Source organism: Olea europaea, chromosome 6 (assembly GCF_002742605.1).
Source record: "Olea europaea var. sylvestris chromosome 6, O_europaea_v1, whole genome shotgun sequence".
In the NCBI taxonomy this organism is placed as follows: Eukaryota; Viridiplantae; Streptophyta; class Magnoliopsida; order Lamiales; family Oleaceae; genus Olea; species Olea europaea.
In genome coordinates this window covers 28,959,845-28,986,542 of record NC_036242.1, presented here as the reverse complement: position 1 = coordinate 28,986,542, position 26,698 = coordinate 28,959,845, and the positions used below count along the sequence as shown (strand labels likewise).

Here is a 26,698-nt window from a genome sequence, read left to right as displayed (position 1 = left end):
AGGGATCCACGTCAAGCATGTTTTGTATATCACTGTACATTTCTGCGAACGATGTACTCCTTGTTATAAAAATTGCTTTAACCCCATCTCCTTCACTCGTCCATTTCCATTCCCACTGAGCATTTTCATTCATTTGAAATTCACCAAAGTAACAAATTGGGACACATGCTGATGCCATATCTGTCACAAATTAAAAATAAGGAATTAATATATAATTTTTTAAATTGTTCATTTCATATTTAATTTTATTTAATACTTTAAATAATTCATTGATTATTTTAATTATTTCAAAAATATTTATTTCAATTAGTATTTAAATATTTATTAATATTTATTTCAATAAACATATATTAATGAACAAATAAATTCTAAAATCTGAAGGGAAAAAAAAAGGGGAGCTGGGCCGGCTGTTTTCCAGCCGGCTGCTTCCAGCCGGCCCAGTTATCTGGACCGGCTGGAAACAGCCGTCTGTTTCCAGTGGCCCAGAGAACTGGGCCGGCTGGAAACATTTCGCCTAGCTTTTTTCGTCAGTTTCATCTGAAATTTACGCTCGAATTTTTTATTTTTTCCCTGTTTCTTTATTGAACCTTTGATAATTTTGGGAGATTTCAATATTTTAGCAGATGGAAGGAAAAAATTCTTTTTTACTGTATTAGAGAAACTGATAACCAAAACTGATTTTGAAATTTACGTATGGAAGTAACAGAATTTATTTAAACCATTAAGGGTATTATTGTCTGTTAAACAATTGATATACTTTTGTAATTATTAAACATGAATAAGGGTAGAATTGTCTTTTTAATGACAATAGGTCAATGTGGTGAATACAAAAAAAAATGATCAAAATGAAAAATTGGTTGTTTGACCAAACTATTTTAAAAAGTACCCCTTGAATAATACAATTATGCCATTACATATTTTTTCAGTTCTCATGGAAATAAGAGACCGGAAAAGAGGCCTTGATAAAAACAAGGAGCCTATCTTCTTCCCATCAAACACGCACACAGCACAAAATGGCCACTTTGCCGACGACTACTGCTACGCTGAGCTTCCTCTCTCCAAATCCAACCAAGACTCACCTTTTCATTCCCAAGAATTCTCTCTCCTTTTCCTCTCCTGAATTTACCCCTTTTTCCTCAATTCCTCGTTTGGCGTTTGGAAATTTCAAGAAAATCAATCGCATACTTTGTAGCAGCATTCCCTTTGTCTCCACTGACACAACCCATTATGAGGCAAGATTATTGTCCTCGTTTATTTTCTGGGTTTGCTCTGAAATGATAAGATGTGATACTGTTTGTTAATTTTCTTGGTTGTTGTTGAATGCATAATTTAAATATAGAAGCTTATTCTCTAGAAAATTTTTAGTTTACCATTTATCTGCATCTGATTGAAAGATGATTCTGTACATTAGGGAGGTGTAAAAGATATAATTTTTTTAGATAATAAGTTCTCCCCTCTCTAATAGCTTAGTTTAGTTTTCCAACGAGGTGGTGTAACAGTTATAGTTGGAAATATGCATCTAAAGCACAAAGGACTTGGTAATATTATTGAGCTACTATGGTATTGAGTTTGTGTATTAGAAGTTATGCTGATTGCAGAGAAAAAATAAAGAACAAACTTCAGCACTCTTGCCTTCAGGGTTTCAGGTTTTAAGAGTTCTAGTCAATGAACTAATAGTCGAAATTGCCATTTTAGAAATATGTATGTAATGCTATAATTGCTTAAATCAATAGCCAACCTTTGTACATTGCACTTCATGGCTTCTTGAGTATTATTGTGCAAGAATCGTTCAAGCTTAAGTTTCATGCTGTTTACTTAGTTTATTATGCCATATTGTTACTGGAGACAAGGTTCATTCTCTGTAATTTAACATAAATATTGCAAATTACTTTCTAATTCTACTAACGTGAAATCTTATTCAAGTTTAATCAATAAGAGGATGCTGAAACTCTCAGATTATTTTCCCAAATTAGTGGCAAAGCTAGGATATTCTTCCTCTAGAGATCTATCTAGATAGAAACTATAAGATAGTTCTGGCCTCTGGGTAATAAGAATTTCAGAACAGATATATTAAGGGGTTGTTTGAGCCCCATTTTTTTCCCAAAAAAAAAAAAAAAAAAAAAAAAAGAAAGTGTTTTGAAATAGTGTTATGGTGGAGAACGTGTGGTTAAAAAATAAAAATAAAACTCTTGGGTTTGCTTTTAATATTATTTTTTTAAAAATGTGTAGTTGAAATGGGATCAAATCATTGTTAAAGAATGTATTTTGATGGAAAAATGGGGCTCAAACAAGGGCTAAAATTCGAAATTCTTTAGTAAAGCTCTGGAAATGTAATAAATATATAAAATGGTTTAAATAAATAGAAGAACTTGGATATAATTTCTTTCTCATCACAGTTTACAATTTTCATTCCATCAGGCTAAACAACGAGAAGTCTGAATTGAAATCATTTCTTATCTTTCCAATCTTATCTTGTATTTGTTGCACTGCTTATAAGTTTTAAATTTCTATAATGACATTAAACACCAAGTTGGATTATGGATTTCATGTGATATAAGAATATGAATGTGTTGCAGTTTTCTGATGTTTCTTCTGAGGTGGAGTTGAGGTTGGAACTTGGGAAAGAAGGTGTAAGTCCTAAGGAAATCTTTATAGATGCAAATGAGAACTCTTTGGTAATTAAGGTGCAGAACAGTGGATATCTTAGGACACTGCTGGATACAAATAAACTTTATGGGATGATAAAGCCTTCTGAAACAATATGGTATCTGCTGTTGATGATATGAATGCCATATAATCAAAATAACTTATTCCATAGCTAAACTAAAGTTATTTGTCTTCCATAGGTATATAGACGATGATCAGTTGGTGGTTAATTTGAAGAAACAAGACCCAGAACTAAAATGGCCTGACATCATGGAGTCGTGGGAGTCCTTAACAGCGGGAGTTGCACAACTCTTGAGAGGAACATCAATCTATTTAGTCGGGGAATCAACTGAAATAAACCACAAGATTGCTCGAGAATTAGCTGTTGGTCTTGGGTATGGCCCCTGTTCTTTCATTTTGCTAAAAGAAATGGTAGAGCAGATCTATATGTCATATGATTAGTTACTCTACATGCCAATACAATCTTTCTTTTTTCATTTTCTATTTATACAAGTTCATAAATTTGCCTGTGATTGTCTATGTTTATTATGCATTTTGTCATATGATTTCAACATGTGTTTTAAGTGCACAATTGCCATCAGGATAGTAATTCCTGCATCATTTAGTCACAAATTTGAGTAACCATTTATCAATTAAGTGATAAGGAAAGAAATTTGAAGTGGCAATTGAGCTGAGTTTCTGGTTTGATTGCATGTTAGACTTTCTGCCCTCTCCCCTAAATTTTAAATGAAACTTGGTCATACATATCAAATGCTTTTATTATGGTTTTTCTAGCATCCTCTTCTTATGTTATTTTATGCTTCTCAGTTTTTTGTCTTTCTTTTGGTTTAATTAGCTATGTTTCTATCTGTTGTTTGGCAATTTCGTTTGTTGTTAGGTATACACCACTCAATACAAAGGAGATTCTGGAATCATACAGCAAGGAAATTATTGATTCGTGTGAGTACCATAATACTAATGGCCATAAGCTGCATGTTGCCTCATCTAGGGAAAGAGTTTATTATGTGGATTCATGAGTCAGATACACAGCCTCTTTCTCTCTGTGTAGCATTCCTTAATCTAATACCCCATAACGACTTGTAAATTACTTTTGTCAACTAACATGATCACTGGTCTAAGAGTGTTACTCTCAAAATTTAATAAGTGATGTCAGAATTTGCACTGTAGTTCATGGTCTTGTCCAATTACTTTGAATCTTATTCTATTCAAGAGATAAGTATAATATTTAGACATTCTTTATCTCAAAATAATTATATGACTTAGATCAGTTTTCAATGTCATTTGTTAAAGTTATTCACGAGTGTTTTCTTTATTCTTCTCATCTCACCTTGTTCATAGGTTTCTTTTATTTAACACAGCCTATTTCTCCATTTTCCTGATCTAGCACTTCACAGCCAATTAAAGGGTGTCAAGTGCTCTTTTGAGCTTCAAAACAGGCTATCAATATTCGTGCGCCAGATTATTCTTAATGGGGTCACCTATTATCCAAAGCATTTAGTGTGTAACATTTGGTGCAGATGCAGAGGCATGATTTTCAATATTTTTGTATTCCTTCTCTGTTAGTCACATAGGGAGCAGGACAGTATATATTGGGAACATGCACAAAAGGCTTCTTTGCTAGAATGCTGCAAAGAGGGTTCTTTCTAGAAAACCATCAAAGATTGATGTGGTAGTGTTCAGTCTTTGAACTGTCACCGTTTCTATGCAGTGTGAATTACGTGACCAGCATTGATGTCCCTGTTATTGTTTTAAAAATGGGAAGATATTTAAGCGGACATTTCCAAAGTATGGAAGAAGAGATGCACCTAGTTTAGTTGTTAAGAGGCCTTATAGCTAGATAGAAATCTGAATGCTGAAAATAAAGATTAATGATCTTGGAGAAGACTGCCAATGCGTGGAAAGGGTGATTTCGAAATTTAGAGGCAAAATGCCCATTTAGGTTCAAATGCAGCAGATAGTAATATGGTTCCATTTATTGAGAAGTCCATGAAAAGGCCCATTATGACAATTATCTTCTGTAATCGATAGGTTTCTTTCTGCCCTCAACACCTCAACCCCACCCCCCACCCCCACCCCAAAAAAAGGGGAAAATAGAAAAAACGGCACCCCCAAAAGAAACAAGAATACAGATCCCAAATGAAAATAATGAAAGGTAAACAGTGACAATTACACGAAGTCAACAATAGATGTACTCAATATCCTATATACGGCTTATACAACTTTGCTTCATCTTACATTGAGTCAACAAATTGCCACTTACATTAAACATCATGCTATGGTTAATAAGTGTAACCTATTGCAGGGGTGGCCTCACAGGGTTGTGATGCTGTAGCAGAAGCAGAAACTGCTATATTAGAAAGCCTCAGTAGGTAACAACTCCTGCATGCATCTACCGCTTACGTTTACTTGCTATCTATTTTACATTCAAGTTTACTGGTTGGCATGGTGCGCTGCTAAACATATCTTACAACTGACTATGAGTTTCAGCTATGCCCGAGCTGTTGTTTCGACATTAGGTGGGAAGCATGGTGCTGCTGAGAGGCCTAATAAATGGCAGCATCTTTTTGCAGGATTCACTATTTGGTTATCTCAGTCAGAAGCTACAGGTAATGTATTGTATTCTATCTGCAGTTTTTTAACTGGAAGCTAATCTTCCTTAGATTCTGGAGAGGCTTATTCCTTTTGCATGGTAATGCAAATCAAAACTAGGGTTTATTCCTAGGTGCTTTTTGATATTTTAAAAAAGTACTTCGAGATTTGTCTCAATCCTCATCAATTGTTGGGCATTCATTCCTTATGAATCAACGAATTCTTATTCCCAAACTCTTGTGTATTCATAGAAACTATGAGTTTTTAGAATGTCCATCATCACTGTGATTTCAGATGAAGAGTCAGCGAAAGAGGAAACCCGGAGACATTTACAAAATGGTCTTCCAGGTTATTCAAATGCAGAGGTCGTAGTCAAGCTCGGGGGTTGGGATGCTAATTACTCCAAAGCAGTTGCTCAAGCTTCGCTAAGTGCTCTTAAACACTTGATTTTGTCTGATAAGAATCTTCCAGGTGCACTATTGACCGTTATTATTGTCCCTAACTCTTGGTTGTATGTTTACTTAGGCAATACTTTTACTTTCTGAAGTTAAAAAAACAAGAAGGATTGTTGATAAGAAATACGTATAGCTTGAAATTACAAGAAACATGGAATGAAACCAAAACTAGGAATTTGTTTGAATTATGTCGTCAGACGTCATGCTTGCTTGAACTACAAAATGATTTAATTATGTTCCTTCTGATCTCTTAATACTAAATGATCACAAAACGGTCAAAAGACATACTTCTTGGGATTGTACCATTCGAAACTTTCATTGCTATGTCCTACCCTGGTCGGAAAACAAAGGAATCAACCCATACATTAGCATTTCCTAAGAACGCTCAAATTGCAATTTGTCCTAATTTGTTGACAAGAAGTCTTTGTTGGACAGTTATAGCGATATTTGGAAAATAATGCAATTACATTATTTTTCTGGTGAGAAAATGTTTCAGAAATGTTGTTACTTGATGTGAGCACATTTAAGTGCATGTTTAGGATATAGTATGATTTTTAGCTTCATTTTGTTCCTTAATATTGTCAAGCGCTATTCAATATTCCGTGCTGAACATATGCCATATGGTTTAGAATTGGATTCCATTTTTACAGTTCTAACCTTATCAAGTGTCAAAAGGGTGTGGGGCTGGCATATTAGTAGATGGTTTATGAGTTTTCACTTACTGAATATTTCATTTTGTCGTGAAGGTAAGAAAAGTTTGTATATAAGACTGGGATGCCGAGGGGACTGGCCAGATATCAAACCTCCTGGCTGGGGTCCAACGACCGGATCTGATGCATTGTCTCCCCTATCATAGTATCAATCCCTCCGAGTACGCAATTTGGATTTGCAGCATCATTTTTGTCTCTTCCAGATTGTTTTGTCAATGTGTCTTGTTTCCCTCAGGTTCATAAATTTGCTCTTCTATACCAAGGCACTGTATCATATATTGCTATGTACATTCCATGTTGATCGATTATTTGTTACTTATCAGTAAGGCAAATTCTGGAGGGCTACTACTTTCAACTCTCTTCTTCATAGTTAAAGTATAAATAAGTTTCTTCCCTTTTTAAGGGCTTGAGCTTTTGGATGAGATTGTTCAATATTATATCCTCATTTATGAAATTAACTTGAACTGCACTAACACAGAGACGAGAGAAGAAAGAGCTTGGCCGATGCAACTGTAGCCAACCTTAATACATTATAACTTTTATATAAATTAATTCAATAGCCATCTTCGAATAGGAGTTTGGAGAGCTTGAGATGGAGATTAGATAACACGATTTAGCTTATTGATATAAATCGCAATCGACCAACGAGCATTCTCCTAACTAGTATTTTTAATCTAACAGCAAGTTTGGCGTTGTTTAAATGCTACAAAAGAAGCCAAATTTTAAGGATTGTCCATTCAATCTGGATTAGGTGGGGAGTGCACGGGTTTACAGGTGTCAGCCCTTCTACTATTGCTGATGGTCTAATGGAGGAGGGAAGCATGTGGGCAGCGGTGAGGGCCACCAGGGGAGGGAATGTCAACGCTTAATACAGCCAGCCACCCACGGGGGAAGGGACTTCTTTGGTGCAACGGCGGTGGATGGTTCTTGCCTTCTCGGTAAGCAGTACTGAGGCTCTTGCATTGCGACAAGGCCTTTTCTTTGAAATCACCGGGCCTTCAGGTACAGATTCCCTTCGGATGGTCAGGGGGTATATTCAATTGAAACTTTTGAAAACTTTGAAGGACTTTTTTTAAATGATGACTTTTGTGAATTTCGTGAATTTTTTATAAATTTGTACGGAAATAGTGGAAGTCTTTCAGACTTATATGGATTTTCATTTTAAAATTTTTATGAACTTTTGTAAAATTCAAAATACTTTTGAAGATTTTCATTTGAAATAGAATTCACGTGAATTTGATATAAAATTCTCATTACGAAGTGTTAGTTCCCACAATTTCCCCTTTCCTTCTCCTTATTCCCATATAATAAAAAAAATAGAAAAAAATAAAAATTTAAAGGGAAAATTGCAGTCGAAGTATCAAACCTTTCGTTTATTAGCAGACTTTGCCCAAACATTTAATTTGTGTCACCGTGAGTACCAAACCTTTAAAAAATATGCAGCTCAAGTCCAAAATGACGGTTTCCGTCTGTTTGACCCCAAAATCCGTCAGTTGACCCCAAAAATTAAATTGCCCAAACTTTTGATTTGTGCCACCGTGAGTACCAAACCTTTAAAAAATATGCAGCTCAAGTCCAAAATGACGGTTTCCATCTGTTTGACCCCAAAATCCGTCAGTTGACCCCAGAAATTAAAAATCTGATCATTTTTTCCCAAATACAGTAAGGGCAATTTGGATATATCACATTTTCCCTATTAAATTAAAAATTAAAAAAGCAAAAAGAAAAACCATAACCCCCCACCCCATCTCCTTTTTCTCAAAAACCAACCCCCCCCCCCCACCCCCCACACACACCATCTCCTTCTTCCCTAATTGGATGATTACCCATGACCTTTACCAGTAGAATAATGGCACAATTTGATGATTACCCATGACCTTTCCATCACCAATTGAAGTTTGGATAGTTGAATTGAACAATTGGAGCAACATAGAAACATCAAATTCCCTATAACTGAAGTTATCGCACACAGCTCTAATTGCACCCATGAATTCGCTCAATTTTGGACCAAATTGGACTTGACCCATGGCTGGGGAAGGTGCGCCAGGTGGAGAGGAGGTTAGCTATGGTGGTCTGCGATCATGGGTCTACCGGATGGCACTGAAATTTGAGATTTTCAGACCCTGTTGCGCAGGCGACGTGATCGCGACCAGCGATTTTTTTGTTGTTAATTCCATGTCTTTTTGTACTGTTTGGAATTGATTAGGACCATTGTTGGAGTTAGATTGGGTGGGCAATCGACCTGTATTGGGTTCCGATCAAGGAGATGACCGGAGGTGGTGATTCCGACAGTTTCATCAGCTGACTTTGTTGATTAATTGCGACTGAATCCACTGATTTTATGGGGAGATGATCGGTGTTAATTGAAGAGGAGGTCAAGGGCTTTCCGATGGTACCGATATTCAATGATCTAGGTGGTCGAAAGTCATCGGAATTATGCTCCAACTGTGAGGGGGTTAGGGAAGAAGGAGATGGGGTAGTGGGGGGGTTATGGTTTTTCTTTTTGCTTTTTTAGTTTTTAATTTAATAAGGAAAATGTGATATGTCCAAATTGCCCTTGCTGTATTTGGAAAAAATAATCAGATTTTTAATTTTTGAAATCAACTAACAAATTTTGGGGTCAAATAGACGAAAACTGTCATTTTGAACTTGAGCTGCATATTTTTTAAAGGTTTAATACTCACGATGGCACAAATCAAAGGTTTGGATAAACTTTGCTAATAAACGAAAGATTTGATACTTCGACTGCAATTTTCCCAAATTTAAAACCTTGATTAAATAAATAATGATCAAAATCACACACACACATATATATGATTCAATATTATTAGTAAAGTATACTTCAAAAATAAAAATCAATATATTTGAATTTAATGATAAATTTTTCATACAAAATTTTATAATTTAATAAAAATATATATATATTTCACAAAAAAATGAATAAAAAAAGAAAACAAAGACTCCCAATATTGTTGTTTCATCATTAAATAAAAAGGGGCTTCAAGTTGTTGCTTGGCTCTCAATACCAAGCGAAACGCTCAGGCAACCACAAAAATATTGAAGAATAAAGCACTTGATCTTCAGCCACCCTGGGGGGAGATGGAATGGAGAGAGATGACAAGTTAGTAACTCTGAAGACAGAAACTGTCGCAAACTAAGTTTCGTTTTTTAGCATCCATTTTACATCCGACTGAACAAAAGCAAGCAAAACACTTGAAAGAGTTCCAAGTTGAAAGAACTAAACTATTCAACCCTCACTGCAACTTCAAGTTTTACACATTCTGCAACAACAATCAAAACAGTTGATATACACAGAACGCTTCGTTGTTTTATCGTCATTCAAAGGCTGCCTAAATTTCCTTCCTTTTACTTAGATGCCGCCATTTCTCTGTTTCTGCAAGGGTTGCAACACAGCAATATCATTACAAGAGAAACCGCACAACTCCAACCACAATATATCAAAAATAATTTTCAGATAAAAATCCAGAATGATGCCACCTTATTATAAACATTGGTGTGACAATTTTGGTTCATAAGATCGGTAAATAAAAATCATAAAAGAATATAGGTGAAGATATGACTAGAAAGAAAAGAGAAGCATTCATTTGTGGGGCTGTTGCAGGGACAGTACAAATGTCAGTATCATTTCTCACTACATCTAACAGTCCATCTATGATAATTTGTACTAAATGAACTTAGGTGCTTTGCTGCTTCTTGTCTGTCTGTTGGAAGAAAATGGTCAAGGATTACAAGGATAATCATATGATGTTCATCACATAAAAAACACTTCAGTCAAATTTTGCACAAACAGAAATAGGAACACACAAGTTAAGTGTTGAAACATGCATGTACAAGCTTGGGCTGTAAGTGCACAATCACAAAATATGTCCTACCACTACAAACGTATGCATAGATGCCAAATTTATATTGAGCGCCAAAAACATTGTTATTGGGGATCATTTGCATTTATATCTGAATTCCCCAATCCACAAGTAATATGCACTCATCAATGTTGAATACGACCTCGTATGGCAATTAGCACAGAAATGAATTGAAAACCCCAAAGCATCTCATTCTGAGAACATGACCATGGACAGCAACATATAATCATCAAATGAGTACCTTACGCTGATAAGAAAAATATTCCCAAAAATTCATAAACAAAATCTACAAGTCAACATACCTTGCACTGAAGGTTAGTTATTGCAGACCGCAACAAGGCATCTCCAACGATCAACCTCAACTTCTTAACAAAATCATCCCGATTTATCTTCTTATTCTGCCACGTTTCAAGATGATGAGAAAAAACAAAATGGAGACACTCCAGCATTAAAGACAGGAAGAAAGAAGTTAAGGCATAAAAAAAAAAATACCTTGAATAACTCGTAGTTGGCATTTACAAGATCCATATTTTTAGAAGGAACTTCATGTGAGATGGCAGCAAACAACATTGAGAATGGCATCCAAGGGCTCTTGGGAACCCTTGATGAACTCGGATTTGGAACAATAGCATCCTTCAAAAACCTTTCAGCTGAGACATGATGACATTCACTTCCCTAAAAATAAACAAAGTTAAATATATTAAAGACAACAACTGCAAATGAAATATAGGACTTCAAAATCTCCAAATTACAGGACATCAAAACACCGTCAAACTAAAAAAGATGACAGCTATAGAGAGGCATGCATGGAAAAACAATTATCACACAATCATTCCATATTCGTACATCAAAAGATCATGAATGTACGTAGTGATGATACCAAAAGAGTTGCAGCAAGGCATGCATATGAACTCCTAAATAGGCAATTATGAGGGAGACAACGTTCAACATGGCAATGAGATAATCCACTCTAGACATGTTTCAGTCTGACGGTACCCAGCACATCTGACATAGGTGGTTGATATTCAGAAAAATTACACAATGATTTGCACACAGTATAAGAGAAGATACTAAAATCAGATAACCTGGTTTTCCTTAAAGCTCCATACCAATTGAGAAAGTCTACAGTCCACCAATGCACATTGTTGGTACAAATGACAAACCAACGAATTTAACTTGGTGGGACAGAAAAGTAGAAATTAGAGGCAACAAAAAGCGAAAAGAAAACTCTTTCCAACCTTTCGCCACTACGCAATGTAAAGGAAATTTAGATTCAGTGAAGGGCAAACACAAAACTCTGATTGTTGCCTCAGCACTTTAGCCAAATATATACAAACATGATGCAGTTGACACCCATAACTCCTTGAATTTGCTGGAACCTACCAAGGCCAACTGACCAACTAAATCACCAACCAAGCTTGCATTTTTTGCTGACTAGATGCCAAGCATAACTGCCTGCCAATAGTTATTACCTCGTGCCATCAGCATGACTATACCTCCTAACTGATTTAGTTCATGACAACTAACTTCCATTAGTGCATGCATGTAGCTTTCTGTCTACCGACATCAAAATTTTTTCGCCATGCAATGCTGCCATCAAATAAATCAGAATTATTCTGACCTCTGTTATCCACTGTATATGCACACCACCTGCACCTTCATTCATTGCCAACACGTTGCCTAGATTCCATCCTTCTGAAAGTGCACATCACCCGCCCATCTTGCATACATCCGTCCATTGCATTGACATGGGGTGAGGAATCGCCCGTGCCACAGCCATTTCAACAAAAAGGGTCTGACAAACCTCCCATATCAACCTACCCCAATCTGACGTCCTCAATGGACAGTTTCCCACAAACTCTGCATTTTTCACACCAATGCCATTGGAACACTCCCACACCTTGAACTGGCACACACACTACTGCATTCAACATCAAATGCCAGCTCCACCTCATTCACACAATCAAGAGAAAAAACCACGCACATCACAATCCCTTTTCATTTGCAGCAATAATGCATTCAACCAGATTTAAGAATTCCCCAACAGCTTCTTCCATCTCTTTCAATTCAAGCATCAAGCATTGACCTTCTCTCACCTTAGGGCACTCCCTTGCACGATCAGGCCTAGTGCAAATGCAGTTGCCATTGCAATTCTTCAATTGTCTAAAAGAATATTCACCACCTTTCAAATTTTAAAGGCAGATCACAAGATTTCAGCCTCTTTTTTAAAGTCCCCATTTTTCTCATCGATTTGGTTCCTCATAGTCAGATCGTCATCACCCAAATGTAATTCCACCAAAGTATCGTTAAATGATATTGCAGAAGGCAAATATTTAACAACCTAAGTTTCAACTCGGCCTATGTCCATATCTTCAGCCCAGACATAAAGAGCCCATCCTCCTCGAACATGTTTTCTATGTCAATCATCAACGAAGAAAATTCCTTCAATCCTTTCCCTTGCAATCCTCGTTGTATTGCAAGCAAAAAATTCTTCTTAGACGATTTCTTTAGAATTTCAGAAATTACAACTCTGTAGTAATCTCCGCAGTTTAGTCTTCCAAGAATCGGACTGCTCGGCACATACATGCTCCCAATGTCAACCCGATCTTTGAGAACGTGTGCAGCCTTGAAATACTGCATCATGTCCCAAAGAAAGTTCCCCAAATCTAGCATTTCGGGCTCCATCAAAGGAACTTTGGCTCCGGTACCTTAAATCTCAAAGATGCAAAGAAATCCCCCTATTCATCCCATCCAGTAGTTTACATTTGCATCATAGCCATCACATCTCATCAAGTACGCAAAATTTTTGTTCGTCTCAATATTAAACGTCTCAAATTCCTGCTTCAATACTACATGCAACTTTCACGTTTCACGTGCCTGCGCTGCCAAACTGATAGCATCATTAGTCACTGGTCACAACGAAATTCTCTAATATACCAAACTGATCCTCTAAATTTTAGCTTGCCATCTCCTGGTTTCAGCCGAACGCCCAAAACTAGGCTCTAATCCCAATTGACATAGTTTCAACCTTAAAAAATAAAGTCAGCTTGCAATGACACCCAGGTTTCACGTTTCAGTCAGCCCATAAGTGCACATTGTTTGAACAAACAACTAGTTTCTAACTAATTGAAGTAGCATGATAGAAAAGCAGAAACTAGAGGCAACACAGTGTATGTGGAAAATTTTTTCCAACTTTTTATTACTCCACAAAATAAAGGAAATTCATATTTAATGAAGAGCCAAACACAACTCTTATTGGTGCCTAAACACTGGGCCAAATGTATGCAAAAATGATGTTGTTAACACCCATAACTACTTGGGTTTGCTGCCACCTGCCAACGAAGGCCAGCAAGCCAAATAAACCACCTTGACATGATAGCGCTCAGACCAATTGAACTAGAAGACAAGAAAATTAGGTGTACTACAAAAACTGTGAAAACAGTCACCAAGCTTGCATTTTCGCCTGCTAAAAGCCTGAAAATAACTGCCTACCAATAATTATTTCCTCACGTGTCATCAACATGCCTAAACTTCCTTGCTCTTTTAGTTCATGTCAGTTGATTTCCATTAGTGCCTGCCTACCTACAGCTTTTTGTCACCTAAATAATTCAACCATGCAATTCTGCCATTAAGTAAAAAATCTACATTGCATGCCTGCATTACCCACTGAATGCAATATACTACATTCACATTCGTCCATTGTCAACGCTTTGTCTTGCTTCCATCCCTGATATGTGCACATCACCCATGCATCTACCATACATCCGCCCGTGGCATTAAGATGGGACAAGGCATTGCCCGTGCCATAGTTATTTCACTGAAAGGGGTTTGACACCTTGCATGTATCATTCAAGAGTCTTAGAAACAATGGTACTGAAGAAGCACCACAGTTGCGGAAAATGAGGTCCAGTAAAAGGCTTACCATCTTAATCTCAATTCATGACTCCCATTTAAGAATCGTAGATGTAAAATCTCATCAACGCTCAAAAAATATAAATAAATAAACTCCAATCGAAGTGATTCTCAAATGTGGTTGACCTACAAAAAAAACTAACGAAGGCACCCACCTTTCAAATTAATCCACGGCAAATAATGTATGCATCATAAATATTAACTAAAAATACCTAAACAATGAAGTGTTTATATGCTTGTAGAGTCATCGCCTACTTCTAAAACATGTGTACGTATATTAAGCTTTAAAAGATCTTCCTATAGCTCATCAACTATCGCATCTTACTCCTGACCAATCCAATATGTAATGACACATGATATGTCACTTAAATTTAGCTGCATCTACCTAATAAGAAGAGGGTATTTTTTCCATCAACACAAGCTCCCTAATTCTGAGGTTAGGTCCAAACCTTGGAAACAAACCAATGATTTACATGAGTTAGCAATCTTTTCAGCATTGAAATGATGAATAACTTATGTGTCATCATGGATCAACCTTCAGTGCCTTTACAAGAAGCATAGGAACTAGCCTGCGTCTCATGGACCAGATGAGAATGTCAGGCAAAGAGATGAATCACAGTCTTGTGATCAAACAAGAAGCCCAAAGGTAATCAAATCCCATCTTCCACAATCTAATAGCATCAATTTCATTTGGCCTTCTTCCTTGCCCTCGTTTACAATCAATTTCCCGATATGCTGTCTTGAATTGAATCTTAGAGCACACCAGCAACCTTTTGCCCAGAAGGGCGACTCAAAATGATCTCCCAGTCCCGTAGTAAAAGCGCTCTAGGATCAATCTCAGTTTTCACTGGACCATAATGCTAAAAGGAATTGCACCATCCAACTTGATGCCATGACAGATCTGATTTTCACCTAGTCACGACAACGCTGCTAAAAGGATCCATGCATGTATCTTGACACTAGATCGATCTCAATTTTCACCATATCACAAGGCTAAAAGGATCTGATGATCCAAATTCACATTCATGCTAATAAAAGAGGAAGGGTTAGATTATTATTTGCTTGAAGTAAAGCCAAGATAACTCTAGTTGTGTTGTCCAAGTACGAAATTCAACATTGTCATTTGGCAAGTACGATAGAATTGTGATTCCAACAATAAAAGCTGCTCAATAATATATGCAGTTTAGAAGATGTTGGTTTCCCCATAGTAAACACCAAACTGTTTATGTATTTTTTTTTCGGTTGCTCTCAACTTCGGTAGAATCCTCCGACAATAAATCTGAGCCTTGCTTCTAATCACCTTCAATCTATTCAGAGTTCAGAAACCAGTGCGTGCCTCCAATGCTCATGTCAAGAATGGAGTGACAAGAAGATAAGATTGCCTGGTGCAAAATGTTTAATGACCGAACCACATTGATAATCTAGTCGGGTTTAGGCCGTTGCAACCTGCTTCAAGACCTCAGCAAATCCATGGTGCATTGTCATGTTTTACATAATAAAAGCTTGACCGTATCATCTGGCCCATTATTCATTTCATCATTAAGAAAGTCTCCTCAATTTTATATTCCAAAAATTCTTTGACCTTTCAATCAGGCAATTCCAGCTCAAGAATATATATATCCTCCTCTTCTCTGTACTGCTTCAAAACTGACGTCAGCATGAGTTGCAACAACAATAATTCACAAATTCCCATATTAACATACACCAATCCAAATATCCTATCTATTCTAAGAATTAGATCTATCATCTATTTTGGAAATAAGCACATGTATGCCTAAAGTCTACTTGAAAATGTTGAACCAATTCATAAACAATTATTTTTAACAAACTGCAATTTAAATACTCATTTTTAAATCCTTCTATAAAAGAAAATCAGCATCATCTTCCCCTCTTGTAACAGAGACAGGGGATCTGGGAAGGAAGAACAGAACCTCACAGCACAGTATCTTCATACCAGAGCTAGCCATTATTCTACAAGAAGATAAATATCCAAAAACTAAAAAGAATTCTCAAAACAGCAGATTTTGTTCATGTAAAAGTTTCTCCCAAACAACTAAGAACCTAGGGTACACAGGAATGTGGTGTCCCAAAAGTAACGTACATCACTTGCTGAGGATGTGATGAAGTTTCGTATATGTGCATTTAGCTATAGAGTACTCACCAATTCTGTCGAAGGGGAACCCAAATGTAGCTGGGCTTGAGGTTTTTCATAACAAGTACTGACCCCTGAAACATCAACCCTGCTCTCGGTTTCAACCCTACGTCCTGTACGAGCAACAACGAAATTTTTGCTCAAGTGCTAAAAGAGATTAAAGGAGAAAATTAATCAGAAAGGCCAAACTCAAAAAAGTTTTAAACTTAAATGGCATTTCATAAGCTCGTTGCGAAGGTTAATAAGATGAAAAATGAACGGCCTGACTCGAGGTCAAGATTACTGGTTTCTGGTGCTATACTTCTTCTATTTTTGGGCAAGTACACATCACTTGCAAACTGGGGGGGTTAAGTTTCTAAAACAAAGAAACTATTCAACAATAGAAACTTGTCAGCACCTTATATTTTTTTTCATTGACATAGGTCATTAACCTCTTTTACAAAATTAAGAAAAAAAAATCAACTCTTGGACCCTCATTATGGATGAGAACACTACAACAAACACCTCTAGTGAAAACATAAGGTCTGCAGATGCAATATCAATCCCAACAGATGATTTTTTAAAGACAATATAAAGAGATATCAATGTGCGAGACTAAACTATCACCTTCAACATCAGAAGCCATCTTGAAACTAACAACGTATTCTGGGTAGATGTGAGAATTCATATTTGTGTTCCAAACTATATACCACTTGGGATTTTGAAGATTGTCAACTCCACTATCAAAGTCCTCGCTGCTGGGATGGAACTGTTTTCTTCCAGAACGAACAAGCTCCATGTTTCCCATTATTACACGACAGAATACCACGTGTCTTGTATCATTTTCGTCAACATCAAAGTAACTTGCACTGCAAGTAACAGTATCGTGCAAATAAAAGAAAAAATCAAACAAACAAGACTTAAATCACGAACTTTCAGATGGAGGTATTTTATTCCATGCTACAAGAAGTAACTAATAATCAATAGTCATCTATATTTGAGGAGAAACGAAAGTAGTTTCTTGTCAGTAAGATGACCAACTGAAAGACAATAGCCAACCATTTAATCTAATAACTCCTGAAAAAAATTATGCAGATAACCAGCTAGTAAATGATGTAGCAATAGATTCATTATAACTATATTAGCACAACAAATTTAACCTACCGCTGCCCAAGCCGTTGAATTTATTTCCATGTTATCTCAAATAATTCAGTGGAGAAAAGAGAGAGTAAACTACATCACACCTGATCTCTGCACAATCAGTGGGGATAAGATAAATCCCAACCCCGTACGTTCGTTTAATTTTAGACAGCTCATAATGGCCAACCCCATACTTCATTATACCCGAGACCGTTCCTTTAGAACAAGGAAGCCAAGCATACTGGACATTTGCATCCCCACGGTACTTTTTAGTAATTTCAACCTGTTTCTGGAAAAGCTCTAACCGAGCTTCCATTGTAGTACTTGAACCACGATGCACTTCAACCACTTCTGCACGGGCAGATGAGCCAATACCTATGAAAAATATCTTCTTTACAGTATCAACATCCAGAAAACCTTGTATGTGATCATCCATCATGACCATTTTTCCTTCCATCTCTTTATTTTCTTCAGATTTCTCATCAACTTCCACAGCTAAGACCCTGGTACAACTATTATTAACTTCATCACAATCTTTTTCAGCAGGATTCTCTTGAACTTGTATTTGCTTAACATTTGACTCCCCAACAGATTCCTTCAACTTAAAAGCATCTGATCCATTTATTTCAATCTCAAGATGTAACTTGATATTTTCAGGTCCCTGGTGCTCAGAGTGACCATCATCAAATTCATACTGGGACCCTTGAGCTTTGTCATAATCAGCAAAGATTTCAGGGAAAAAACAGTTTCCACTCTCATCAATCCATGCAATAGGTTGATGCACACCAGTATTCAAGTCCAACTGCATCATATGGAGGAAGTCCAGTAAAACAACATTACCATTAATATCCACCTCCACAGCAGTCTTCTTCGCGATAAGGCCTTTCTGAACCGATTTAACAATATACTGGGGAAAATCATTCCATTCACCATGGTAATAATACATTAAACGGTGTGGAAGCCCACTTTTCTTGAAGTTCGAATAATATTTAAGCAAAGATTTCCCAGAGAATATGGAACAAAAACCATGATTGCTTTTAGATTCATTCAATTTCCTCCGTTTGCCAAGCTTGTGGATGAAAGAACTGGCAGTAGATCGTAGAGGAAACACCACATCAGTATCCCCCTTAAAACAGGTCCCACTGGTCGCTCGCTTTCTCTTCAAGTCAACAACAGCATGTTGACCACTATCCAATACCCTTGCAAACTTTGCTTCCATTTCTACCCACTGGATCAATCCCAATCCCCTGATTCACACTCGAAACTTCAAAGGTGACAAATTCAAAGATCTCGGTCTTTATTTTGTCTCATATAAACAAAGCCATTGGTAAAAGTTGACAAATCCTAGCAGATGACACACAATTTCATCATTTACCTAAAATAACTATTTAAACAATAACAGTAGTTCATCACTAATGATCAAAAAATATGTCCAAAAATACTGGGCAGTCACAGTAAAAACAATTATCTAAACCATAAATCCAGAATACATGGAGAAAAACTAAGGTGCTAATATGCAACAATATGTAAAAGACTTCATTCTTTAGAACTCAAATCCTTGCAATAATGGAGTTGCAGCGCATCTACAGAGATATTTGTTTTATGTGTTATTACGTAAATATGGGTCATGAAGTATACAGGAGACAAAAAATAAATAAATAAAAATAAAAATAAAAGAAAGAAAGAAAGAAAAGAAGCAAACTCAATAACCTGGCACTTTAGCATGTTCATTACAGAATGAAAATTTATTAAGCCCCAGTTTGAGCAACATTCTCTAGAAACTCATTTTCCCCAAACTCATTTTCAAACACATATTCTCCCAATAAAACAATTTTGCATATACACCAAAACATTTTCTTACTTTTTAACCACACATCCTCAAAAAAGTCACTATTACAAAACTTAATTTTAAAAAAATGTGGCTCAACAGAGCCTAAATAGAAACTATTGGTGATTGGAAGTTTGTTAAGAAAATAATGACATTACAAGAATATAGGATAACCAATTGTATTAATTCATTATCTACCTTAATGATTCTCAATTTCTCATTCCTTCATATAAAGTAAAATCTCTATACCTAAAGAATGTAGTTACTTTATCTTAACAAAAGAAAGAGATAATTGTTTATAAGCATATTCTCAAGAGCAGGAATGCATACATATGCTATGGAGTTCAAGAAGGCTGTGAATTGTATCCTTGGTAATTTATTTGGAAGGTTTCCAAGACATGAAGCACACGAAATTTGCATTAACTGAAACATTTATGCATGCAATCTCCTAGGTAGACCAGGACGATAGGCATGATAGGTTGTTTGGATCAACAAACAAAAAGGTTGAAGTAGAAATGGTTAAGCATGAAACGTTTTTTTGAAAGGAAAAAAGTGGCCTCTTAATGACTTCTATATAATATGGGTCATTATTTCATATTTCATGACTCAAAGGCATCACATGTTATATTTTCAACAATAAAAATTTTTGCAGCGGCTATAACCACTAGACAAATTAAAAACCAGACCAAAGCCCTGTTGAAACATCCATCCAGACAGACATCTGTCTACTATATAATTACTATAGTAGCCAGACAAGCTTAAAGCCAAAACAAAATTTCTCTTGAAAGGAAGTGATCAGAAATACTGTTTAACTAAATATTCATTACTAGAAAACAAGGCAATCCACATCGATGACTCACATTCCATTACAACTAGCGTATCTACGAGTTAACTACCAAGCATCATTAAATGAGAAAATGGTATGCATAGTATAAACTACACTTGCTATTAATAATTATTATGAAGTCGTATATTACAATATCCTCGTTCAATCTCTCACTTTCCGCACTTTACTTTTCTCCGAACATTTGCAAATGCAGGAAGTTGGTCTTACTGGATCTTGATTATCTCAAAACATGTAGAAAAGGCAATTTATTTTTTTTGTTTCTCAAAGAGTACTTTGAAATACTGCAGAAAGAAACCATCTTTTCAATGTGCAAAATATTAATAGTCAGAAATGAAAATTCGTGTCTTAAAAGGGCAAAAAGTCAAGATTGGGAAATTCGATTGTCCACAAATTTCTCCAAAATTAGTGAAATATCAAACTTATACAGCAAGCAGGAAGACAGCCGTAAAACAAATTTGTGACAAAGCTAAAAAAACAGAGCAACCAGAGGACCGCTGAAAGGATGAAAAATATTATCAGCGTGTAAACATAGTAACCCAAATGTCCTCATAAAGCTTATAAAAAATGCTTTGTAAATGCCTAAGTTTAAATTTAAAAATATAATAATAATCATAATAATCATGTGCAACACATATTGATATCTGTGAGATGAGTGTGTTAGTCTTAATTAAGCAATTCCTGCTTCAAGTTTGGAATTTTCAATCACATGGCATTAACGGAAAAAAGTTCAGCAATTATACCGACTATCATAGTGAATCGCCAACTCTAGAAATTTATATGCTAATCTTAATTAATAAATTCTATATTAGTGCTCACTTTTTTCATGCGTTACACACAGGAAAGCTTGGGCCTATATCTTTAGTTTACGATTTTCAACGTAAATTTGCATGCAACAAATATAGATATTCTGCAAACTGGCTAAATACATCTAATTGTTTATTTCCAAACAAAACAAATACAAAAAATGCAAGTTCGTTATGTGAAAGCAAAATTCATGGGGAAACAAAATTTCCATCATGATCATCATTTCGTGCTGAACACCCACAAACTCATAAATTCCGGTAGTCGTCTGATAAAAGTATAGAATCATAATTTCGACATTTTTTCTGTGAACGACAAAAAAATCTCTTTCCAATTCCAAAATCAACCCTCGATAATTATTACCAACTTCAAAGTCGACCGGTAAATGAAAAATAAAAGATGCCCTCTAACATGCAAACTCATAAATTTCTAAGTAGCAGTTATACAAGTACATCGATCAACAGCAAAAAATTAACATAAAATCAAAAATTAACTGCAACTATTGCTCCCCGCTGCCATCATTTCAACAATAAACATAGAAAAAAGGAACCCAATTTTCAAATGCAAACACACGGATCAATAAACCTCCAGAAAAAATCTAACAATGAAACACCCCAATGATATACACATATATACATAAACATAGAAAAAGGAATGAATTACCTGAAGTAAAAAATACAGAATTATTGATGTACGGAGAGAGAGTAGTCGACTGATTTGTTTATTGTTTGTTTTTTTTGTTTTTTTTTTTACATCCTCATCTTCGAGTTTTCTTCTCGTTTTCAAACCCTAGGTTCGGCTAAAAATTACCTAAACTTAGAATTATAATTAAATAATAAAAGAGAAACTAAAACCGCCTTTGTTTTCTAGTTTCTTATTGGCTGACAAAATGTAGTTTTACAAATTTAACCCTATTAGTCACGTTTGGAAAATAAGTGTGAGTAAGCTTTAATTATTTTTATTTTCAAACTTAAAATTATTTTTTTTTTCCACTTATAAATATACTTATTTGGTAACTTTTATAAATTTTGATCAATAATTTTATAAGTCACTTATTTTAAAAATACTTATTTACGTATAATTGAAATTTCAAGATTAGCGAAACATGCTTGGGCTAAATGTAAAAATAGTTCACTTAAAGCCCGTTTGATTAGTTTCAAACATATTTAAGTAATTACTTTTTGATTATTTTAAAATAATAATGGTAATAAGTAACTTTTACTAGGGTGAACACAAGTCGGATTGAGTAGTTTTAAGGGTCTATTATCAAATGAAACGATTTTTTGGAATTCAAGTTTTTTTCAAACTAGTCACTGTCACGTGCGTTGCACAAATTTTGTATTTATCGTATTTTTATTAACGTGCGAATTTTAATTTTTTGGAAAGTTTTTGAAGTAATTTTTAGAAATATTTACATGATATAAGAAAAGGATTCCAAATTATTTTTACAATTGTAACAGTATTGTGTTATCTAAAAAAAATATGCTTGTATATTTCATACTTGAATAAGAAATATGCGATGTTATACAAACTATTTTGCCTATATTCTTTGATAGTATTGATATGATTGGGTTGAATGTGAAGATTATATTTTCAAATTTTGTGTAATTCAATATTGAAAAATTGAAGATTAAGCACAAAATTATAAATCGACTTGCATATTCATATGTGTTTTATATTTTGTCCTTCATATATTTTAATATTTATTTTATACTTATATTGAAATTTTTAAAAAATTGAAATTTTTTTCTGACATTTGATTGGATAAGTGAATGTACGGTATACTATATTCTCGGTATTTATAAATGCAAAAAGCGATATATACGATAAGCCGCAAATACGGTAGGTAACATATACGGTAAGTTACAAATAGGGTAAATTGTCTGCATATACGGTAAGTCGTAAATACGGTGGACAGCATATACGATGTTGAAATTTATTGGAGTGGACGAAATCGGATTCATTCATACCGTATATGCGCTTTACATACCATATATGCAACATACCGTGTTTACGCATACTGTATTTACAGCATACCGTGTTTGCAGCATACCGTATTTGCATCATACTGTATATGTAGTATACCGTAGTTACAGCATACCGTATTTGCACATGTTATCTTTAGACACCGTATTTGGCAGATATTGATTTTTGTACATATCGTATATGCACTTTACATACCGTATATGCAATGCAACAAACCGTATTTACAGTATATAGTATTTGCATCATATCTTATTTATAGCATACCGTATTTGTATCATACCATATATATAGCATACCGTATTTGTATCATACCGCATTTACAGCATACCGTATTTGCACATATTGTCTTTAGATACCGTATTTGACAAATATTAATTTTTGTAATTCAATATTATTTTCTTTTTTATAATTGTATTTCCAGAAATTAAAAAAAAAAAAAAAAGAGGTGATTATGAAATTGCTAATTTTTAAATGTATTTTTTTGTTGAAGATAAAAAAGATTTTTTTATGCTATTTGTAAAACAAATATATATATATATATATATATATATATATATATATATATTATTGTAAATTTATTAGCCCTCTTTTACTGAAATTTAATTACAAGAATCCACCAAAACTAAATGTTTACATTAACTTTTGTAGTAGTTTTGAGAATTATTGAAGAAATCTAAATTATATTTGTTGAGTTTCTCCAGAGAGTTTGGAGAAACACTTTCAAACTCTCTGGAGAGTTTCTCTCCAAACTCTGTATTATGTGGAGAGAGTTGATCTCTCCGCATAGTTCGAAAAGATCAATTGATTTCTCCGCACAGTACTAAGAGAATTTTTTTTTTTTTTTTTTTTTTAATTTTTTTTTTTTTTTTTTTAAAAATTAAAGAAGATGGACTAATTGATGCATTTGTTCAGATTTTTCCCTTTTTTTTTTCAACGAGCTAAAAAGAGGAAAAATTCACCCTTGATTGCTGTCTAGATAAATTCTTTTTGTGTTTTGTGTTGTTCAAAGGTTGTTGTGTATGAAAGGTGGTCATAGGGATTTGATGATAGAAGGGTGCGGCGTGTGTATGAATTAGATGAAAACGGCTGGTTGGAATGCTGATTTTTGGATTTGAGAATGAAATTTATTTAGCCAAAGGAAAAGAACTTGTTCTGACACCAAATTGACGTATGAGCATATTATATTGACAATGAACAATTGTAAAAAAGAAGAAAAGGAGGTACAATGAGAGAAGAATTGATGGCAATGAAGAAATTAATTTTGTTCATATATTCAAGAGTATCTATTACAAAGAATAAAGCTCCCGATATGGAGAGTAAAAGCATCATTAAATGAGAAAATGGTATGCATAGTATAAACTACACTTGCTATTAATAATTATTATGAAGTCGTATATTACAATATCCTCGTTCAATCTCTCACTTTCCGCACTTTACTTTTCTCCGAACATTTGCAAATGCAGGAAGTTGGTCTTACTGGATCTTGATTATCTCAAAACATGTAGAAAAGGCAATTTATTTTTTTTGTTTCTCAAAGAGTACTTTGAAATACTGCAGAAAGAAACCATCTTTTCAATGTGCAAAATATTAATAGTCAGAAATGAAAATTCGTGTCTTAAAAGGGCAAAAAGTCAAGATTGGGAAATTCGATTGTCCACAAATTTCTCCAAAATTAGTGAAATATCAAACTTATACAGCAAGCAGGAAGACAGCCGTAAAACAAATTTGTGACAAAGCTAAAAAAACAGAGCAACCAGAGGACCGCTGAAAGGATGAAAAATATTATCAGCGTGTAAACATAGTAACCCAAATGTCCTCATAAAGCTTATAAAAAATGCTTTGTAAATGCCTAAGTTTAAATTTAAAAATATAATAATAATCATAATAATCATGTGCAACACATATTGATATCTGTGAGATGAGTGTGTTAGCCTTAATTAAGCAATTCCTGCTTCAAGTTTGGAATTTTCAATCACATGGCATTAACGGAAAAAAGTTCAGCAATTATACCGACTATCATAGTGAATCGCCAACTCTAGAAATTTATATGCTAATCTTAATTAATAAATTCTATATTAGTGCTCACTTTTTTCATGCGTTACACACAGGAAAGCTTGGGCCTATATCTTTAGTTTACGATTTTCAACGTAAATTTGCATGCAACAAATATAGATATTCTGCAAACTGGCTAAATACATCTAATTGTTCATTTCCAAACAAAACAAATACAAAAAATGCAAGTTCGTTATGTGAAAGCAAAATTCATGGGGAAACAAAATTTCCATCATGATCATCATTTCGTGCTGAACACCCACAAACTCATAAATTCCGGTAGTCGTCTGATAAAAGTATAGAATCATAATTTCGACATTTTTTCTGTGAACGACAAAAAAATCTCTTTCCAATTCCAAAATCAACCCTCGATAATTATTACCAACTTCAAAGTCGACCGGTAAATGAAAAATAAAAGATGCCCTCTAACATGCAAACTCATAAATTTCTAAGTAGCAGTTATACAAGTACATCGATCAACAGCAAAAAATTAACATAAAATCAAAAATTAACTGCAACTATTGCTCCCCGCTGCCATCATTTCAACAATAAACATAGAAAAAAGGAACCCAATTTTCAAATGCAAACACACGGATCAATAAACCTCCAAAAAAAATCTAACAATGAAACACCCCACTGATATACACATATATACATAAACATAGAAAAAGGAATGAATTACCTGAAGTAAAAAATACAGAATTATTGATGTACGGAGAGAGAGTAGTCGACTGATTTGTTTATTGTTTGTTTTTTTTGTTTTTTTTTTTACATCCTCATCTTCGAGTTTTCTTCTCGTTTTCAAACCCTAGGTTCGGCTAAAAATTACCTAAACTTAGAATTATAATTAAATAATAAAAGAGAAACTAAAACCGCCTTTGTTTTCTAGTTTCTTATTGGCTGACAAAATGTAGTTTTACAAATTTAACCCTATTAGTCACGTTTGGAAAATAAGTGTGAGTAAGCTTTAATTATTTTTATTTTCAAACTTAAAATTATTTTTTTTTTCCACTTATAAATATACTTATTTGGTAACTTTTATAAATTTTGATCAATAATTTTATAAGTCACTTATTTTAAAAATACTTATTTACTTATAATTGAAATTTCAAGATTAGCGAAACATGCTTGGGCTAAATGTAAAAATAGTTCACTTAAAGCCCGTTTGATTAGTTTCAAACATATTTAAGTAATTTACTTTTTGATTATTTTAAAATAATAACGGTACTAAGTAACTTTTACTAGGGTGAACACAAGTCGGATTGAGTAGTTTTAAGGGTCTATTATCAAATGAAACGATTTTTTGGAATTCAAGTTTTTTCAAACTAGTCACGTGCGTTGTACAAATTTTGTATTTATCGTATTTTTATTAACGTGTGAATTTTAGTTTTTTGGAAAGTTTTTGAAATAATTTCTAGAAATATTTACATGATATAAGAAAAGGATTCCAAATTATTTTTACAATTGTAACAGTATTGTGTTATTTAGAAAAAATATAATTGTATATTTCCTATTTGAATAAGAAATATGCGAGGTTATACAAAATATTTTGCCTGTATTCTTTGATAGTGTTGATATGATTGAGTTGAATGTGAAGATTATATTTCTAAATTTTGTGTAATTCAATATTGAAAAAATTGAAGATTAAGTACAAAATTATAAATCGACTTGCATATTCATATGTGTTTTATATTTTGTC

General features: G+C 34.4%; 2 protein-coding genes across 4 annotated transcripts; one reads left to right on the top strand and one right to left on the bottom strand.

Moving 5' to 3' along the window:
- Positions 1-922: 922 nt before the first annotated feature.
- LOC111396373 (probable inactive shikimate kinase like 2, chloroplastic) lies at positions 923-6,823 on the top strand. Its single transcript, XM_023022811.1, has 8 exons — positions 923-1,232; positions 2,577-2,764; positions 2,847-3,041; positions 3,545-3,606; positions 4,970-5,036; positions 5,155-5,273; positions 5,551-5,727; positions 6,458-6,823. Exons 1-8 carry the CDS (start codon positions 1,014-1,016, stop codon positions 6,565-6,567), a joined length of 1,137 nt encoding a protein of 378 aa, XP_022878579.1. The 5' UTR covers positions 923-1,013; the 3' UTR covers positions 6,568-6,823.
- Positions 6,824-9,486: 2,663 nt separating this feature from the next.
- Positions 9,487-25,827, bottom strand: LOC111396372 (inactive poly [ADP-ribose] polymerase RCD1-like). Of its 3 annotated transcripts, none has more exons than XM_023022808.1 (7): positions 25,682-25,827; positions 17,590-18,829; positions 16,973-17,214; positions 16,376-16,479; positions 10,795-10,977; positions 10,605-10,700; positions 9,487-9,815 (listed from the first exon to the last, which is right to left on the bottom strand). In XM_023022808.1, exons 2-7 carry the CDS (start codon positions 18,702-18,704, stop codon positions 9,792-9,794), a joined length of 1,764 nt encoding a protein of 587 aa, XP_022878576.1. In that variant the 5' UTR covers positions 18,705-18,829; positions 25,682-25,827; the 3' UTR covers positions 9,487-9,791. The 3 variants fall into 3 exon arrangements, with proteins under 3 accessions (XP_022878576.1, XP_022878575.1, XP_022878577.1); XM_023022807.1 differs by lacking the exon at positions 25,682-25,827 and adding an exon at positions 21,625-21,772; XM_023022809.1 differs by lacking the exon at positions 25,682-25,827 and adding an exon at positions 21,625-21,770 and having other exon boundaries at positions 17,590-18,732.
- Between the last annotated feature and the right edge of the window lie 871 nt (positions 25,828-26,698).

Bases quoted from the DNA above. Each gene is read 5' to 3' on its own strand.
- LOC111396373 (XM_023022811.1), top strand. From the start codon at position 1,014: ATGGCCACTTTGCCGACGACTACTGCTACGCTGAGCTTCCTCTCTCCA. The intron at 3,042-3,544 runs GTATGGCCCCTG...GTTTGTTGTTAG, and splicing joins GAATTAGCTGTTGGTCTTGG to GTATACACCACTCAATACAA. The intron at 3,607-4,969 runs GTGAGTACCATA...AACCTATTGCAG, and splicing joins CAAGGAAATTATTGATTCGT to GGGTGGCCTCACAGGGTTGT.
- LOC111396372 (XM_023022808.1), bottom strand. From the start codon at position 18,704: ATGGAAGCAAAGTTTGCAAGGGTATTGGATAGTGGTCAACATGCTGTT. The intron at 17,215-17,589 runs GTGTGATGTAGT...TGTTACTTGCAG, and splicing joins ACTGATTGTGCAGAGATCAG to TGCAAGTTACTTTGATGTTG. The intron at 10,978-16,375 runs GTGAGTACTCTA...GTTTATTTTTAG, and splicing joins GTTCCCCTTCGACAGAATTG to GGAAGTGAATGTCATCATGT.